Genomic DNA, 19,564 nt, shown 5'->3' with positions numbered 1-19,564 from the left:
AGCATTGTTCAGCATTACCTAAATTCTTAGTTGTCTCCCTCTTATTTTCCAGGCCATTTTAGGATATGATAAAAACATTTCTAGCAACGAGTAAGTCTAATGATCTTTTGATTTAGGGCATGATCCCTGGGGCGCACACTCACAGAGGCAGGCAGCCCCTGGGCTAGGTATATGCTCTTCTCGCACCACTGGACATTCCACCCTGGCATCCTGGTTCCTAATCAAGCTTCTGTAAATTTGCTAGAATCCATCACTGATTGGGAAGTTGGACGGAACCTAAGAGATCCCGCTCACTGTTGTACTTTCATATCACAGGTGAAAAAAACAGAGGCCCAAAAAGTTCTAGTAACTTGTTCAAGTAGAGATAAGATTCAAACTCAGGCCTTCTGATTCCACGTTTGATGGTCTTTCCCCTGCACTGTGCATATGAGGGTCCCCGAGTCTGATGGGGGCAGACATAAAACTGGACTTCTGACCCTGCAAGGCCGGCCACCAGTCACCAGCTCCCGAGGTGAGCCCACCACGCTCTCCACCTCCCACTTCTGACACTGCCTCTCAGGTGGACAAAGGAATAGAGCCAGTAAGTCGCCACTGATTCCACCACTCCAAGAGAACAGAAACGTTAAACGCAGAGTATACCTGGATCAGAGAGGACTTCTTTAGCAGCTGCTATGTCGATGAACTTTTTCTCAGCTTTTTTCTTTTCTTCTTCATTCTGGAAGTTATCTGGGTGCCACTGCATTGCTAATTTTCGGTATGCTTTAATGATTTCTTGCTTTTTGGCATTTCTAAGGGGTGATAAAAATTAACTATCATGAGTTAAGAAGCGTCCATCACACTGCCACAAAATACTAAAAGAGAGTGCTAAGATCCCACTAGGAAATGAGCAACCTGGTTTTCCTAATAGTGCCAGTGGTGTCACAGGCTGAACGTGTGACAGACAGTTCTAGATGATCATTAAAGCTGGATACTTGTTCACTAAGATTAGAATCTCACTGGGAATAAATTAAAGTACTCCTGATTTTTACAATTTTCCCATAAAAAAAATCACAGACTCATTTTTAAACTTTCTGAATTTCCAAGCTACCATGATTCAATTCTTAGCATTAAAAAAGATACTCTGACCCTTTCTATCTTGCTTCTGGATTAGCTTACTTAATAAGAACAAAGTTTCAGACTTTTGATTGAAAGACTGATGGTTTCCTTGTTCAGGGAAGGTGGCTCTTATATAAAAGCACATATTGAGTAAATTATGTATCTTCCAGTGCCTGCAAGTTAATTCTAGAAGTGCCACTTTATTTTTAGGCCTAAAGGAGTTTTCTTTTCCTCGTCCCCTCTCTCCCTTCTATCCCCACCAACACAAAGCTCACTCCTACCTCTTTACCCTTCTTAAAAAATCTAGGCCTAGCACCTATTCGTGCTACGGTGTCATATCTTTGTCACTAACTACTAATTCTGCATCGCTGCATTACTCATCTCTATCAAAGAAATTTATCTGTAACACTCAAAATAGCTTTATGATGTTAAAGATTGTTAGAGTTTAATCTATGACTGAAATTACATAAGGAAAAGAATCAGAGAGAAAAAAAGAGCAATGATTAGCTTTAAAACAGAGTTGGTTAAAAATAACTATGCAAATTTTGAATTAATAATTCACCTTTTTACTCCCAAGATTTTATAATAATCTCGTTTCTGCGACTGTTTCAATAGTCTTTGTGCTTTCTCTAGACCTTCCCGAATCTGCTGATCGTTTTCATTGTGTTCCTGAGCAGTTTCGTAATCCTGAATAGCTGTCAAAATATGTTTAAGAAAATACTGTTAAGAGGAATTATAATTTGGGACCTTTACTTATCCTGCAGATTTGATACCAAAGTCATCCTCAGCCCCTTCACTCTTTTGCCATTACAGCTAAGAGCCCAAGAAGTGATATCACCTTCATAATTTTGTTCACAAACTTATAAAAGGCATAATTAAGGCTGAAGGTAGGTGGCTCACTACTCCCATTCAATAAAACTCACTGCTCTTTGTTCATCTGCCCACCCTCCCACATAATCTTCCCACACCTTTGACTTAATATCAGCACTTTATCACAGACTAACCTTACCATCACTAAGATTGAGGTGGTTGTCACAGAGGAAAATAAGACAGTGGCAAAGAAATCTGCATGGTCAGGTCCACAGTTCAGAAGAATCAGAGGCTTAGAAAGGGGGCAAGAGGAACCACCAGCCATCAGAGTGACTAAATGACCCACAGGTTTCAACACAAACTAGCACAAACCTGATTTTTTTTGAAGTGTCAACCAAAACTGAAAACACACACAGGCGTGGTATGGGAAGTCTGATGACATCTACATTACATCTTTTCTTTTCTTTTAGATTATTTTAAATATTTAGAAAATAAAAGGCATCTGGATACCTAATGTTATGCAGAAAAGAGTCAAAATAGCAGGCCTGAGACTGTTATCCTTAGATAGCCCTGCTTGCAAGGTTGGCCCCTGGCTGGCGTCTGGAAAGTTGGATTTCAGGAGTGTTCCCAACATTCCCTGATAAGCATGGCTCACCATGCCTAATCTGTTTGTAGAGACAATGTGGTTTATGCTAAACATCTTCTTTCCTTCTGGGAGTCTGGAATTTTAGTATGAGTTGGGCAGAAGGTGCCTGCCTGACTAGCCCCCAGTAAAAACCCAGGGCACTGGGTCTCTAACAAGCTTCCCTGGTAGCCAACACTTCACACATGTTGAGGAATTAAGCTTGTCCTGTATGGTATCACAGAGACTCTTTAAATCTTCCACCTGGCTTCCTCTGGATTTTGCCCCCTGCACCTTTTCTCTTTGCTGATCTTGTTTTGTAGCCTTTCACTAGAACAAGTCTTAGCCCTGAATACAACTATATGCTGAGTCCCACGTGTCCTACCGAATCACCAAATCCGAGGGTGGTCCTGAGACACACCAAAACAAACTGTTCTCAATGTTCTCCCTGGACAGAGAACTCAAATAACAATGGCTGGGTTCAAATTCTAGTTTTTATGAAAATGCATTCCACTGTGTAAAAATACATATTTCTGGATAACATGCCTGAGCATTCATCTTGGCAACAGCTAATTCTAGAAGGGGTTTGGGAAGGCACCTTGGGTAGATTAAAATGAGAAACATATTAGAATAAGATCGACAAATTTAGTTAGCCTGAGCTACAGAGAAGAATGAACTAGCCCTACCTTTGGCCCATGGGCAAGCTTTTATCCTAATTCCTGCCTAAATGCATTAATATTAAATATTAATATGAAACATGAAATATTACTGTCACCCAACCCACGTGACATCATAAAATACCTTTCCAATTTAGTACACAAACACAAAACCATTATAAATAGTAGTGAGGTTTACCTTTGCAGTTAATACCCACAGCACTTGATATCACAGACTAGTAAGGAAATGTATTTTGAAGGAATTTAATACAAAGGGAAAATGTTTCAATATACTTAATTTTGCTACTTATGCAAACTCTACATTTAAAACATGATTTCATTCTTAAAAGTTCAGACTATCTTCTCCAAAGCAGTCTTCTATATATCCTATCTCTTATTAAAACTTAAGGTAATACATTTTTCCCAATAAAGGAAAAATATATTATTATAGGTTGTTTCCTAAAATCACATGATTACAGATAGGTAACTAATCAGAAACTAAATATGGATGATGTAAGACTTCCCTTGGACATAAACTAGATAGATCATTTTTAATTCTATTTTCTCAGATTCCACTCTCTAAGGAGGACTCTTCAAAAAAACGTAAACTACACTCAATTATACCATACCACAATTGAGCAGCCATGAAAAGCACAATAAGCCAGAAATATTAAGGCCCTGAATGAACAGCATATTACATATTAGCCAACTCATTTTCTAATATCTGAATCTAAAAAATCTTATCCTTCCCCAGTTCTTTTTCTTCCATATTCCCCTCCCTCAATTCTTAAGGAGCAACACAAACAACCAGATCAAGATGGCAGACAGGAAGCAAAGGAGTTCACTTGCCCTCTGTCCCACTATCCCACTGAAATGACAAAAATAAAAAATAATATAACCATGGCAGCACTAAAACAACAGGAGACCAGAAATTCTGATAAATTTCTGGAAAAAAGCAAATGGGATCATATTAATAATGAATAACCTAAGTAGAGAGAAGCACATTCCAAATACACACTGAAAGAGCCCTCACCAGATTTGGAAGCCATTCTTTTTGGCCAAGGATCCTCAGTTTAGCAAGCAGGAGTAGCTTTAAGGCAATCATCAGGATAGCTCGTGAGATGACTAAGGAATGGCTAGGCAGGCTCTCCCCTGTATGTGGAGCAGCTGGCTACAGCACATTAACCCCAGGCAGGGCCCAAGAACCCGCTCTAAGCAGAATGGAAGATGTGCATTTGGAAGGTCCCTGATGTGGCTGCTGGGACCAGGAAGAGAAGCAGACTCGAGCCCATGGGCACTCAAGGCCTTTACAACAGACCTGCAACAAAGGAAAATCAGTTCCACTCAGAATTTAAATACACCAAAGGACTCCACCTGATACATAAAATAAGTAAAGTCCTGCTCATTTTGACAACTAGGCAAGATGGCAAGTGCCACAGGGGAAGTCTCCCTGTGAATAGGTCCTACCCACTTAAAGCCAGCTGTAAGCTCTCCAGTGCAGAGAAGCATTTGAAAGACGGATATACATGCTGCAAATGACTCCCCTCTCTCACACTCAACCAATCCATTAGCAATCCCAAATGGCTTCCCTTCAAAATACATCCAGAATTTAACACTTCTCACCACTCCCACAGTTACCACTGTGATGCAGTCCATCATTAATACACCTGAAAGCTGTAAGAGCTTCATAACAGCTGCTCCCAACTTCCACCCCTATTCCCCTAAAAGTCTATTCTCAATACAGGGACCTTAGAGATCCTTTTAAAGAGTACACCAGACCTCCACTATAAATATGCCCCATGGAACACCAACTTCTCCTCCTGGATAATATACAAAACAAACAAGGAAAATGGGGGGGAGGGGGAGTTTCATTTTCAGCAAAACAATTCAAGGAATCTGTACAAGGGCTACTAAAATTAGCTAATAGCCATGATTCCAAGATGAGAGAGGGAAGCAAATAATGAGAAAGCCCAATGGCAAAAGATCACAGGAGATGCCAGCAAAATATACCTTCTGTGAGTATGGGCTCACCCTCACGTGAGTGACAATGTGTATCCTTTACATATTAGAAGAACCATGAAATCTAGAGCAGAAATAGTGGAGACAAAGCAGAGGCCTTACTGGGAAGAAGGCAGGAAGAAGGGGAGAATACGATGAGCGAGAGTAGATAGCCCCGGGCATCACGTCTCAGGAAACGCGAGCAACTGTGTGCTCTGAAGGTGAGGGGCTCACCCTGAAGTGCAAAAGATACACCCCTTTGGTGTAGCAAAGGAAGTGGGCAGAGGGGCAGCAGGGCTGGCAGCAGACGACCTCCTGGACACGGCTGGGTTCAGAGAAGCAGAGAGGGCAGGGCTATACAGAAAGGCCATTTTAGCAGGAAGCAGAGTGTCTGTGGAAACAGTGAAGCAGAGAGTATTGCAAGTGTTAAGCATGGAAGGCTGCCCTGTCCCCAGCACCCCTTTACACACACACTCCCCATGGGACTTTCCCACAAAGAGCTAGGGCAGGGTAATGCCAGTCATTTTATGATGAGTAATGCATTTTTTAAAAAATAGCACAGCACCAATTCAAAGATATTTAATTTTTAAATTAAAACAGGAAAAGAGAACCAAAACTTACCTGATGAATATGCATCAGAACAGCATAGCCAAGGAATACATGAAAATTCTGAGTAAACATTATGGCATGAATTTTTAAAACTTAATCCAATCACCTCTATTAAGAGTAATCACAAAGCAGAATAAGAACTCAGCAAAGAGATAGTGAGACATGGAAGAGATAAAAATGTGACTAGTCAGAACTCAAGAAAAGTAAGAACAAATCAAAACTATCATAGAACTGAAGAAGAAAAATGAGAAGAAGCACAAGGAATAAGCATTTGGGAAAAATTAAGGACCTAACAAAACGAAATGGAAATAGTTTAAAAAACTAGAGAAAAAAATTACAGCTATAGATGACAAGCAAAGAGAACACAACCTCTGCATAACTCGATTTTTGAAGCAGAAAACCAAACCAATAGACTAGAACAAAATAATTCAGATTAAATTTAAGAAGACTTTCCTGAAATAAAAGATGAATCTATATATTAAAAGGGCACAGTAGGGGCCAGGGAAAACTGGATGAGAATGGTCAACATTAAGATATATCCTAGTACACTTAGCACAGTTGAAAGATAAGGGCTCTCTGGGCAGCCAGACTAAAAACAAAAAACCTGGCCCCAGATATTCCATAGCAATATTCAGTGGCAGAAGACAATGGAACAATAACTACAAGCTATACAGAAAAAGTGTGAACAAAGGATTTTATTATCTAGCCAAGCCATCCTTCAAGTGCAAAAGGTAGAAACAGCTTTGAACATAGAAGAAATCAGAAAAACAATTTCCCAGGAGCCCCTCAAGGAAACTACTCCTATAGGATGAACTCGCCAAAAGAAGGCTAGAGAAACCGCAGCCAGAGGAGGGATGGCACCACGTTGAAGATATGTAATGTAGAACTGAGACTAAAACAAACCAGGAAATTACTGTGATCGGGTAAAATGTAGGCCCTGACAATGCAGAAGGGATACAGCTAAAAAAAAAATGGGAGAAGAATGGGAAGAGAAGATGAGAAACTAAGTTCATTAATTCCCACCAATTATACCGCTGAAGCAATAAGAAAACATCACCCACTGATAAGTCAAAAGTAAATACTAGAGAGAATTGTATCAACAATTATTAAGTGGTAGAGGAAAAGGGAAGAAGAGGAAGAAACATGCTAATATTGTTCCTCACTGTAGGAAACTAATAGATATTGCCCAAAGAAAGAGGGCTAAGTTAATAAAACTATAAAAACAACCAAGAAGAAAAATACAAACCTTCTTAAATATCAAAATAGTACACAAAATAATACAGGCCAAATAACAAAAATTCTCAGCAAAACAGAATGACAGGACTCAGACCAAACTGTCTTATCAATAAGCATAAATGTGCTTAACTCACCTATTTACAAGAATTTCATACTGGATCACAAAGCAAAACCCAACTCTATGCAAGAGACACACCCAAAACAAAGTGATGCCAAAAAGTTGACAAAAGTGTGGTCAAAGTTTCCCCAGGCAAGTTCAAATAAAGTTTGGTTCACATCTTAACATCAGATAGTTAGAATTTAGGTCTAAAACATTAAATAGAGGGGAAAAAAGGGGGACTTTATAATGTTAAAGGCTAGAAATCATAATGAAGACACATGATGAATATCTGTGCATCAAATAAAACAACAGCAACATTTATAAAGCAAAAATTATAAGAGATACCAGGAGAGACCTAAACATACTAGTGGAGGGAAACTTTTACCTCCCTGTAGGAAAAAGAAGGCAAGAAAAGGAAGACCACAATATAAAGTAGATCTGATTGATATGCCAAATTCTATCCCAGAAGCAAGAAAGTACACCTACTTTCAAGTCCCTCTGACTCATGCAGTGGGCCATTTCAGGTCAAAAAGAAAACAGTAATAAATTCCAAAAAATAGAAGTAGTAAAAACATTCTTTGATCACAATGTTATAACACTAGAAATTAGTAATAAATCAAAAAATAAAAGGAATTTCCCACCTAGAAATTTTTAAACTCTCCAACAACTCTTAAGACAAAGAAGACATATAAAAATAAAAATTGCAAACAATCTAGAAAATAATAATAATGAAAACACTCCCTTCCAGAACCTATAGGACATAGCTAAAGCAGTGCTAAGAGGTCAATTAATAGCCTTAATGGTTCAATAAAAATTAAAGAAGAATAATGAATTAATTAATTATGTGATTCAAAGTTAGGAAAAAAATTGAAGGTGAACTGTAGGACAAACAGAAATTAATGAAACAAAAAAAGAATAGAACTGGTAAGTTCAGCTTATTTCTTGGCAAAAATCAATCAACACCTCTAACAATCAAGAGTAGGAAGCAAGCTCAAATACAAAAAATAAGAAATAAGTGAGAAATAACCATAAAGACAGAAGAAATTAAAATAATGAGACTACCTTGCTGAATTCTGTACAAATAAATTTGAAAACTCAAGAGAGTAACTCAAACTGAGCCCAAAGAAGACAGAAAATCTAAACAGAACAATTTTCACAAAAAAGTTGTCAGAAAGCCACCTCTCAATAAAGCAGCAAGGTTTCCATGGAGATTCCACAACACTAAAAAAGGAAAACTTCCAAATAACTACAAAAAGACTACCCTAATTAATAGTTTGCTATATATAAAAGTCTGGGTTGAAAATCATTCTTCCTCAGAATTTTTTGAGAATATTGCAATACTCCCTTCTGGAATTGAAAGAAGGAGGAGGAGAAGGAGTTCATCAGGAGAATTTAACAGTCATACATGTGTAGGCTACTAACAGCACAGTTTCAAAATGCATGAAGGAAAAATGGACAATATTAAAGGGAAAGCAATTTCCACAATAGCTAATTAAAGATATTAACAACTCTCCCCTGTCAGCAACTGATGGGAAACTAACAGAAACATTACACCCAACAATTGCAGAATACATATTATTTTCAAGTGCACACAGAACATTCAGCAAGATAGATCCCATGCTGCACTACAAAACAAGTTTACATAAATCTAAAAGGAAACAAATCTAAATAAATTTAAAAGGAAGGAAATTACTTAGAGTATGTTCTCTGAGCACAAGGGAATTAAATTAGAAATCAATAATAAGGTAACTAGGAAACCACCAAATACTTTAAAATTAAACAAAACACATCTAAATAATCCATGCATTGAAGAAATCAGAAGGGAAATAAAAATACATTTCAAACCAAATGATAATGAATATAAAACAATATGAGAAGTGCAGCTTGAAATGCTTATATTAAAAAAAGAAAAAAGAGGCCTAAAATCAATAAGTCAACCCTTAAGAAGCTGGAAAAGCACAAAGTAAACGCAAAGTAAGTCAAAGGAAGGAAATAAAGAGAAGAAATCAATGAAATAATACAGAAAAATCAAAGAAAACATTAAAAAATCCATTAGTTGGTTCCTTCAAAAGACCAACAAATATGACCAAACTCTAATTGCACTGGAAGGGGAAAAAAAGAAAATACAAATTATCACTATAAGAAATGAACAAAGAATCATCAATTCAGAAATTATAGACATTAAAAGAATAAGATAATACAAACTTCATACCAACAAATTCAGCAATGTAGATGAAATGGACCAATTCCTTGAAAAGACACAACCTACAAAAACTAACAAAGGATGAAACAGAAAATATGAATAGCCCTATATTGATTAAAGAAACTGAATTTGTTGTCAAAAACCTTCCTACTAAGAAAACTGCAGGACCAAGATGGTTTCACTGGTGAATTCTCTCATACTTTAAAGGAGAAATAACACCAATGTTAAACAACTCTTTCAGAAAATAGAGGAAAAGGGAAGAATTTCTAACTGAGTCCAGCACACCCTCAACACTAAAATCTGACAAACATATTACAAAAAAGAAGTTACAGAGCAATACCCCTCAATACAGATGCACACTTCTTAAAATATTAGCAAATCAAATCCAGCAATATCTAAAAAGGATCATACATCATGTCCAAGAATGGTTTATCCCAATAATTCAAGGTTGATTTAACTTTAGAAATATCAATGTAATTTATCAAAATAACAGGATAAAGGAGAAAAACACAAATATATATATAACTTCTACAACTCAATAACAAAAAGAAACAAATTTTGTTAAATAGGTAAATATTTGAACACTTCACCAAGGAAGATATTTGACTATATAAGCAGCACATGAAAAAGTATTCAACAACCTTAGTCATCAAACAAACATATTAAAGCCACAATGAGATACTACCAACACACACCAAAATGTATAAAATTTAAAAAACTGACACCACCACACATTTGCAAGGATGTAGAGCAACTGGAACTCTCATACTTTACTGGTGGGAGTGGAAAATGTAAATTACTTTTTAGAAAAGGGTCTAGCAGTTTCTGTTAAAACTAAGCGCACACCTTACCCTATGACTCAGCAATTCCACCCCTAGACATTTACACAAGATAAATGAAAACATATGTCTAAAAAAAGACTTGTAGAATAATGTTCATAGCAACTTTTTTCATGATAACTAAAATCTGCCCATGTGGCCATCAATATGAGCATGGATAAACAAAGTGTGGTATAGTCATAAAACAGAATATTCTTCAAGGATAAGATTAATGGTGAAATATTGAATGCTCTCTCTTCTTTTATAGTAGAAAAGAAATAACAGTGCTTCCAGCCCACTATCCATTTTAAAATCGAGTTTTACTGGAGCACAGTCATGTGTGTGTGTTTGTGTGTTGTCTATGGCTGCTCTTGCACTGCAGTGGCAGAGGTGAGTAGTGGCAACAGAGACTGCATGGCGCTCAGAGCCTATAATGTTTACTCTGGCCCTTTACAGAAAAGTTTACCAATTTCTCCTTTTCAGCAACAAAAAAAGGAATGAACTACCAATGCATGTAACAACATGAATAAATCTCAAAAACATGCTGAATGAAAGAAGCCTGATGCAGAAGAGGACATACAATATGGTTCTATTGATATGAAGATGCAGAACTGGCAAAACTAATCTATGATGGAGAAAATCAGAACAATGGCTGCCTGCTGGGGGCAGGACGGGGACTGACTGCTGAGGGACAAGAGGATAATGTAATGTTCTGTATCTTGATAGGAGTTGGGCTTTGACAAAGACTCTCTTTTGACCAAAACTTCAGTCAGGCTCCTCTGAGCGATTACTCTTTCTGACTAAGGCCCAACCTTGGGCTTCCCTCTCTGTCCCTGTAGAATCTAGTTTAAGCAAGAATCCTGTGAAGTCAAGTTTAGCTAAAATCCCCCACCCTTGGTATCTGACCAAATTTGCATTTGATATCTGATCAAGCTCCTCATCCCCTACCCTGGCCTGCCTTCAGCAAGAATTTAATTGAGTCCATTTAGCAAGAATGGCCCTTTTCCCTAATGTTTCCTCTTAGTAATTTTCCATCCACTGACCCACCCTGCTCCTTGGTTATAAATACCCAGTCGTCTTTGTTGGAGTCAGAGTTGAGCCCACTCTCTCTCTCTCACTGCAAGACCCCACTGCAGTGTCCCTATACCTGTCATGACAGTCCCCCCCTTGAAGGGTCTTCCTTAAGGTCTTTAACAAGTGTCATGAATAATTATTCTCTTTAAAAGGCTGTAATGGGTATCAGAACACAGGGCAGGTATCCCCAAGATTTGTGCATTTCATTGTATCTAAAATCACTCACCCCCCCCGAAAAAAAAAGAAAAAAAAAGGAAGACAGTAAACAAATTCTGGTTAATGATATGCAAGTTGAAGTATTTAGGGAAAAGTAAACTAAAGTCTACAACTTTTTTTGAAATGCATCTAAAAGAAAATGAACTGACAGATAAATGGAAGGATAGAGAGATGATAAAGGTGATAAAACGTTAATTTTAGAATCTAGATGGTGAGGATATGAGTGTTCGCTATAAAATTCTTTCAACTTCTCCCTATATTTGAAATTTCTCCTAATAAAATGTTGAGGGGAATGTTTACCTGCTATGAGATGTCAGAATAATAGACAATGAAAATAAAAAGTTTTCTACCACTACATTTTATACATATTTATCCTTAAACAACAAAGGGAAAGTTTTATCCAAGAACCTTTATAATATAGTCTCATTACTAGCACAGAAGTACAAGAGAACTATGAGCTATTTCTGACATGAAAGAAAGCTGAACAATTTAAGTCAAACTTCCTACAGTAGACCACATTCTAACACCAGACTCTGAAGGCAAGCCTAGCCTAACCATTATATTTTAGGCTGATTTAAACAGAAAAGAGACAAACTATGTTTAATTCTGTACACAGGGACATAACATGGCCTGCACTCTAACTGAATCTGATACATCAATGTGCTCTATACACGTGTTTTGTTGAAATTTCTATAGTGGAAAAGAGATAATAGTGCTAACAGTAAAATACAAAAAGAGAATTCTTGCTCATGTCAGATTATAAAACTTAAAATTTTGTACTATAAATTCTCTATCAATAGTTAAGAAATATCACCAATTGTATTCAAAGCACTGGAGTAGACAAACACAAATATAGGCTGGTGGAAATGCAAATAGTGCAACCACTATGGAAAGAAATATGGTGGTTCCTCAAAAAATTAAAAATTAAATTACCATACGATCCAGCAATTTCACTTCTGGGTATATACCCAGAAGGCCTGAAAGGAGGGTCTTGAAGAAGTATTTGTACACTCACGTTCTACTGAGTGAAATTCCCTAATATCTTTCCTGATAATTCTATCACAAGCCCAAAATGAATACATTTCCATGTTCCATTATTTACTAACCTAAACCTAGTTTTTCTTCATTCGTTATATATCTACCATCATTTTAAACTGCTGATTTTAAAAAAAGGTAAAACCAGCAAAGAGAATGTAGAAAGCCTTCATATTTTAACTCAGGATTTCAACATATTATTATTTAACCTAGTTAAAAGATTATTACTCATTGACATCATTTGGTAAACTTCTGATTCAAATCCAAACAAGTCAAGTTAATACCTCTCAGTTTCAACTATACAGGCTTTCCTCCCCACTCCCCCAAATTTAGAGACCTACCAACCCATTCTCTCTCTCTCCATGCTTAATTTCCATACTTAAGACTCAAACAACCATTTTACTCTTGTAAAACCATAATTCAGAAAGATCCCCCAGTGTATAATCTAAACTGCCAAAAAGACAAAGAATAAACTCCTATTTAAAGGAAATTTTTATTTCATTGTGGTTTTGATTTGCATTTCCCTGATGATTAGTGATGTTGTGCATCTTTTCATGTGCCTGTTGGCCATCTGTATATCTTCTTTGGAGAAATGTCTATTCAAGTCCTCTGCCCACCTTTTAATCAGGTTTTTTTTTAATATTAAGTTGTGTAAGTTCTTTATATATTTTGGATATTAATCCCTTATCAGATGTATCATTTGCAAATATCTTCTCCCACGCAATAGGTTACCTTTTCATTTTGTTGATGGTTTCCTTCACTGTGCAAAAGCTTTTTAGTTTGATGTAATGGGATGTACTCCCATTTCTTATTTTTGCTTTTGTTGCCCTTGCCTGAGGAGATTGGTCCAAACAAATATTGCTAAGACCAATGTCAAAGAGCTGACTGCCTATGTTTTCTTCTAGGAGTTTTATGGTTTCAGGTCTTACATTCAAGTCTTTAATCCATTTTTAATTTATTTTTGTATATGATGTAAGATAGTGGTCCAGTTTCATTCTTTTGCATGTGGCTGTCCAGTTTTCCCAACACCACTTATTGAAGAGACTGTCTTTTCCCCCTTGTATATTTTTGCCTCCACCTATGAGAATGGCTATCATCAAAACGACAAAAAATAACAAATGTTGGTGAGGATGTAGAGAAAAGGGAACCCTTGTACCCTGTTGGTGGGAATGTAAATTGGTGCAGCCACTATGGAAAACAGTATGGAGGTTCCTCAAAAAATTAAAAATAGAACTACCGTATGATCCAGCAATTCCACTTCTGAGTATTTATCCAAAGAAAATGAAAACACTAATTCAAAGAGATATAGGCGCCCCTATGTTCACTGCATCATTACTCATGATAGCCAAGATATGGAAGCAACCTAAGTGTCCATCACTAGATAAATGAATAAAGAACATACATATACACACACAATGGAACATTACTTAGCCATAAAAAAAGAATGAAATCTTGCCATTTGCAACAACATGGACACTGGACCTAGAGGGTGTTATGCTAAGTGAAATAAGTCAGACAGAGAAAGACAAATACTGCATGATTTCACTTATATGTGAAATCTAAAAAACAAAACAAACGAACAAACAAAACAAAAAAACACTCAAGAGATACAGGAAACAAACTGGTGTTTACCAGAGAGGGGAGGGGTTGGAGGGAGGGCAAAATAGGTGAAGGGGATTAAGAGGTACAAACCTCCAGTTATCAAATAAATAGGTCATGGGGATGTAAGGTACAGCATAGGGAATATAGTCAACAATACTGTAATAACTTTGTATGGTGACAGATGGTAACTAGACTTATCGTGCTGATCATTTTGTAATGTTTATAAATACCAAATCACTATGCTATACACCTGAAACTAACAGGATACTGTACGTAAATTATACGTCAATAAAAAATAAAATTTTAGGGGTCGGTCCCATGGCTTAGTGGTTAAGTGCGCGCACTCCGCTACTGGCGGCCCGGGTTCGGATTCTGGGCGCGCACCGACGCACCACTTGTCCGGCCATGCTGAGGCAGCATCCCACATACAACTAGCAGGATGTGCAACTATGACATACAACTATCTACTGGGGCTTTGGGGAGAAAAAGGGGGAAAAAAAAAAAAAAGGAGGAGGATTGGCAACAGATGTTAGCTCAGGGCTGGTCTTCCTCAGCAAAAAGAGGAGGACTGGCATGGATACAAAAAAAATAAAATAAAATAAAATTTTAAAGAAAAAACAGGCTTCAAAGACAGATCTATTCTATTAAATTAGTAGTAAGCATCTTTTTCTTTAAGAATTAAGTTGTCAACTTTCCCTAAAAAATAAGTCAGTTTAACATTCAAGTTACAAAGGCATCTTTCAAATTATATTTAGCAGTCTACAGGATTTAACCATTTTACAACTAAGCTTTTTTTTGTGTGTGAGGAAGATCGGCCCTGAACTAACATCTGCCAGTCCTCCTCTTTTTGCTCAGGAAGACTGGCCCTGAGTTCACATCCATGCCCATCTTCCTCCACTTTATATGGGACGCCACCACAGCATGGCTTGACAAGTGGTGCGTCGGCGCATGCCCAGGATCCGAACCGGCGAACCCCGGGCAGCCGCAGCGGAGCGCGCACACTTAACTGCTTGCGCCACTGGGCCGGCCCCCAACTAAGCTTTTTATATTCTTCTACAGCATCTCTAATTTCACAGTTAGAGCTGAGGGTTTAGATAGAGATGACAAAGTGCCTTTGATGAAGAGTTCCAAAAACTAACTGGAATGCAAAATCCTAGTAGAGAGAGTAGCTCAAAAGTGAAAAGAACAAGTAAGCTAAAGGGATCTTCTATGTAAATTATCCGCCTTATTGAAGCATTCTTATGAATATTAAAATTTATCATTTTGATTGCATGCATTTCAAGCCTCAATCAGACCTTAAGGACTATACTACAAAAATGTCCCACAAACAGTAGTAACTAGAATTATCACTCCCAGGAAACTGCTTAGGAGCAAAATTCTTTTCAACTCAGGAAAAGCAGGAAAAAAGTGAATTATCAGTTTGCCTTAAAAAAGAGCATCACAAACCTTTCTTAATTATAAGTGGAGCTACCTCCTTCTTAGTATAGGTTTTATCATTGTTGCAGATGCATCCTTACTGCATTTAAAACTTTATCCATGATTACCACTTATGATTACTTTCACATGATGTTAAAATTTAATACATATTATTTTAATAGCTGCATACTTTTTTATTAAATATCAGCACTTAATTAAAAAAAAAAAAAAAGAGTATCACAAACCAAGTTTCACCAGAAAAATACTCTTACTGTTTTCAATTTAAAATGTTTTACCTGATTTGAAACAAAAACTTTGCAGTAAGGGCTATCAGGCCCACTTCTTCTTTTAAAAATTATCTCATTTAAACGTTCATAGCATATTGTCACATGAAAAAGAGTCACAAAACAACATATATGAAAGGATTCTGTTTTTCAAAAAATGTATATTACTGTGTATTCCTTAGTTATCTTCCAAAAATAGGGTACTACCTTTATTCGAGGTCCTTACAAATAGCAGGAAACTCTGTTCCTTCAACTTGAACAAAGTAGGGTAGGCAGCTATGCTAACATTACTAAACAGCTTAGGGGTCACAGGTGATCATTTTTTAGTTAGGCATATATGACATATATATCTACACTATATGTATAACATGTATACCATCTATATGCAAAGAATATGTAGATATACATTTATATGCATAAAATATAGAGTAATATGTATATAAGCATAGACAAAAATCTGAAAGATATAAATCCAAAATGAACAGTGATTACCTCTAGATGATATGAGATCTATAATTTAAATTTTCTATTTTATCTATCTTTTCTAACTTGTCTACAACAAAGAAAGTTAAAATTTTTATTTTTATATTCTCTGAACTAGTTTCAACTGCAGAACTCTTTCTTCATATGGTAAACCTTTCGAGTATCACTAAGGGAGAATAATTTTCAGGTTCTCTGCTGTTTTTCTAAAATTGCCAATATTTCTAGGTACTCTGATAAACTTGTTCTAAACAAAAGGATGTTAAACATGTGCTAATTTCATATACATCAACTTTTAGATGCTGCAAATCAAACTCCTTAAAGATTTACCTTCATCATACATTTCTTCTATTAAATAGGCTTCTGCTCGATCCTTCAGAGCATTCACATTGTCAGGTTCCATCTGTAAAACTTCAGAACACACTCGAATGGCTTCAACAGGCTTCTCATCCTAAAAGTAAATGTGAGAAAAGTATTTATGGTTGTTATTCCACATGCTAAGTTCTTACATTTCTGGGAACAAGTCAACTGTTACCTTAGAAAAGCAGTGGCAAATTCTTTCCTTTGAACGAATTGTATATTCAGAAACACTTGGCTCTGTTTTCATGACAGATTCATATTTGCTGGTCGCATCGGTGTACCTATCAAATGAGCAAATCATGATGAGTAACAATGAAATTCTATCTCCAGAGCTAAGGAAAGGACCCTCTACTCTTCACTATATGTTGCTTAATCAATTCACCTGAATGAGTACGTGCCTTCAAACACAGCTTTTACCTTATTATCTAGAGTGGCGAGGAAGGTACTCCCTTGCAATTAAGAGTTGGGAGATAAAACACACGACCAAGAAAATGTACATGGATAAATCAAAGCATACGTGTGAGTACCAAGCAAACCAAATGATGAATTTCTTTCCAGAAAAACACTCATAATTTTGAAACTAAGTAAGACATCTTATTAAAGTCTGACTTACACAGAGCACTTTTAGCAAAACAGAGATCAGGTTTTATTTCTTTATCACTACATACTTTCACTACATGAAATAATGGAGTCATTATTTTATATAACAAATGTCAATATTCACAACTAAGTACAACATAGTTCCTTGCAGAAGGAAACTACTTAAATTCCCAACTTTACTAGCTTTGAAGAATAATAAAAGCTATTTCAGCACTTTTTTTAAACTGGTGAAAAGTAGTAGTCATGTTATGCACTCTTACTTTCCTCAGTAATGGCAAACTAAAAGATATATTTCTATGCCATTGTGCACATTATTCCCAAAGTGCTGCAATCTTCACATTTAAATGCTGATGTATTATAACACAGGTTTAAATATAACATTTAAAACAAAAGCTAGCTATCAGTGTCAAAATCCTAGTTGGGATATTGTTCTATAGTTTTCCAAGATGGTACAATTGTAGGAAACTGCACAGAGTATGCAAGACGTCACTTTATTTCTTACAACTACATGTGAAACTACAATTAGCTTAAAATAAAAAGTTCAATTAGAAAATATTGCACCTCACTTAAAAAAAAAAGCTAGCTTCTGGAAAGGTGGAATAGGTGTACTTTCCCCAATTCCTCAAGCTAGATACCTGTCTAAAGACCCTAGACATTACATATTTTCAAAAATATAAAAAGACTCAGAAAAGGGGAGAGAAGAAGGAAGACCTTGGGACCTGAGGAAAAACTTGGGCAAGTTCCTTGGGTTTCTTTTTGCTTCAGATGCCTCAGACTTGGAGATGAAGAAGCCAGCAACCCAGAAATGCCAATGGATGCAGACAAAAAGCCAGCAAGAGCCTGCTCTCTCCCAAGACAGAGGACCTAGAAAGAGCAGCCTAGAAAGACAGAAAACTTTTTGACAATAACGGCTCTACTCTAGCCAAACACCACAGAGAAAACTATGGCCCCACCTCCACCAATGCCAGCAGGTCGAGTGGAGAGCCTAGACTTCTTCCCTGGTGAGGCTGTAAGAAGGTGTGCCCACACCCCTGCCAAGGAGGTGTCAGAGAAGGCCAAGTGGGGATCCAGGACTTTCATCCACGGCCAGAAATGAGTCCCCAAAACTCTCACCTGCACCAAGCGCAGTGAGAAGCCCCACACCTCGAGTAGCAACGAAAGCCAAGTGGGGAACTTCTACTGCCACCTGGTAACAACAAGGTGGTGCCCACCCTCGCTTTGCTGAAACAGTGTCAGAAAAAGCCAGCCAAAAGAGAAGATTTAAATAAAAAAACAGAGTTATATTATAAAATGAAAATGTCCAGGTTTCAATTAAAAACCACTCATCATACCAAGAAACAGGAAGATCTCAAACTGAATGAGAAAAGACAATAAATTCCAACACCAAGAGGAGAGAGATGTTAGAACCAAGAGGAGAGAGATGTTAGAATTATCTGACAAAGATTTTAAAGCAGCCACAAGAAATGTAGCAATGAGAAACATGCTTAAAGCAAATGAAAAAATAGAATGCCTCAGCAAAGAAATACAGAGTCTTAGCAAAGAAACAGAAGATATAAAACTGAAAAATATAAAAACTGAAATAAACAGCTCACTGAAAGCTCCCTCAACAGCAGAATGTAGGGGACAGAGAAAAGAATCAGTGAATTGGAACAACAGAAATTACCAAATCTGAACAACAGAGAGAAAATAAGTTGAAAAAAAATGAACAGAGGCTCAAGGACCTGTGGGGCTATACCAAAGGTCTAACATTTATATTAATCGGAGTGTAAGAAGGAAAGGAGAGAGAGGGCAGGGGTGAAAAAGTACTCCAAGGAATAATGGCTGGAAACTTCCCAAATTTGACGAGACATAAACCTATATATTCTAGAAGCTAAGTGAACTCCAAATAGGATAAACACAAAGAAATCCATGCTGAGATACAACATAATTAAACTTCAAAAAATGAAAGAAAGGAACAAATCTTGACAGCAGTCAGAGGAAAATGACACATTACCTTTAGGGGGAAAAAATACTTAGAATGACAATAGATTTCTCATCAGAAACCATGGAGGACAGAAAGAAGTGGCACAATCTTTTTCAGGTGCTGTAACAAAGGAACTGTTAACCCAGAATCCTATACTGCGAGAAAATCTCTGTATCCTCTGTACACATCTGTATCCCTCTAGATACAATATTATCTTTTAATAATCAATTTATATGCCTGTCTCCTACACTAAACTATAAGCTTAAGACCAAAAACTATAATCATATTCATTTCTGCAGCCCCAGTACACAGTCAGTGCCTGATACAGGAGAAACTCAATAAATATTTGGTGAAATATAAATAAATCTGCTGTTAAAAATACTATGC

At 36.9% G+C, this 19,564-nt stretch overlaps 1 protein-coding gene across 1 annotated transcript in view; it reads right to left on the bottom strand.

Moving 5' to 3' along the window:
* Positions 1-19,564, bottom strand: part of DNAJC3 (DnaJ heat shock protein family (Hsp40) member C3) — a 69,993-nt gene that overhangs the window by 5,288 nt on the left and 45,141 nt on the right. Inside the window, exons 8-11 of the mRNA XM_058548391.1 lie at positions 16,790-16,895; positions 16,585-16,705; positions 1,658-1,790; positions 640-788 (exon numbers count right to left, since the gene is read on the bottom strand). Of these exons, the coding sequence (XP_058404374.1) occupies positions 640-788; positions 1,658-1,790; positions 16,585-16,705; positions 16,790-16,895 (509 nt within the window). The remainder of the gene's footprint in view (positions 1-639; positions 789-1,657; positions 1,791-16,584; positions 16,706-16,789; positions 16,896-19,564) is intronic.

This window comes from Diceros bicornis, chromosome 9 (genome assembly GCF_020826845.1).
Source record: "Diceros bicornis minor isolate mBicDic1 chromosome 9, mDicBic1.mat.cur, whole genome shotgun sequence".
Lineage (NCBI taxonomy): Eukaryota > Metazoa > Chordata > Mammalia > Perissodactyla > Rhinocerotidae > Diceros > Diceros bicornis.
This window is presented reverse-complemented; position numbering and strand designations above follow the sequence as displayed.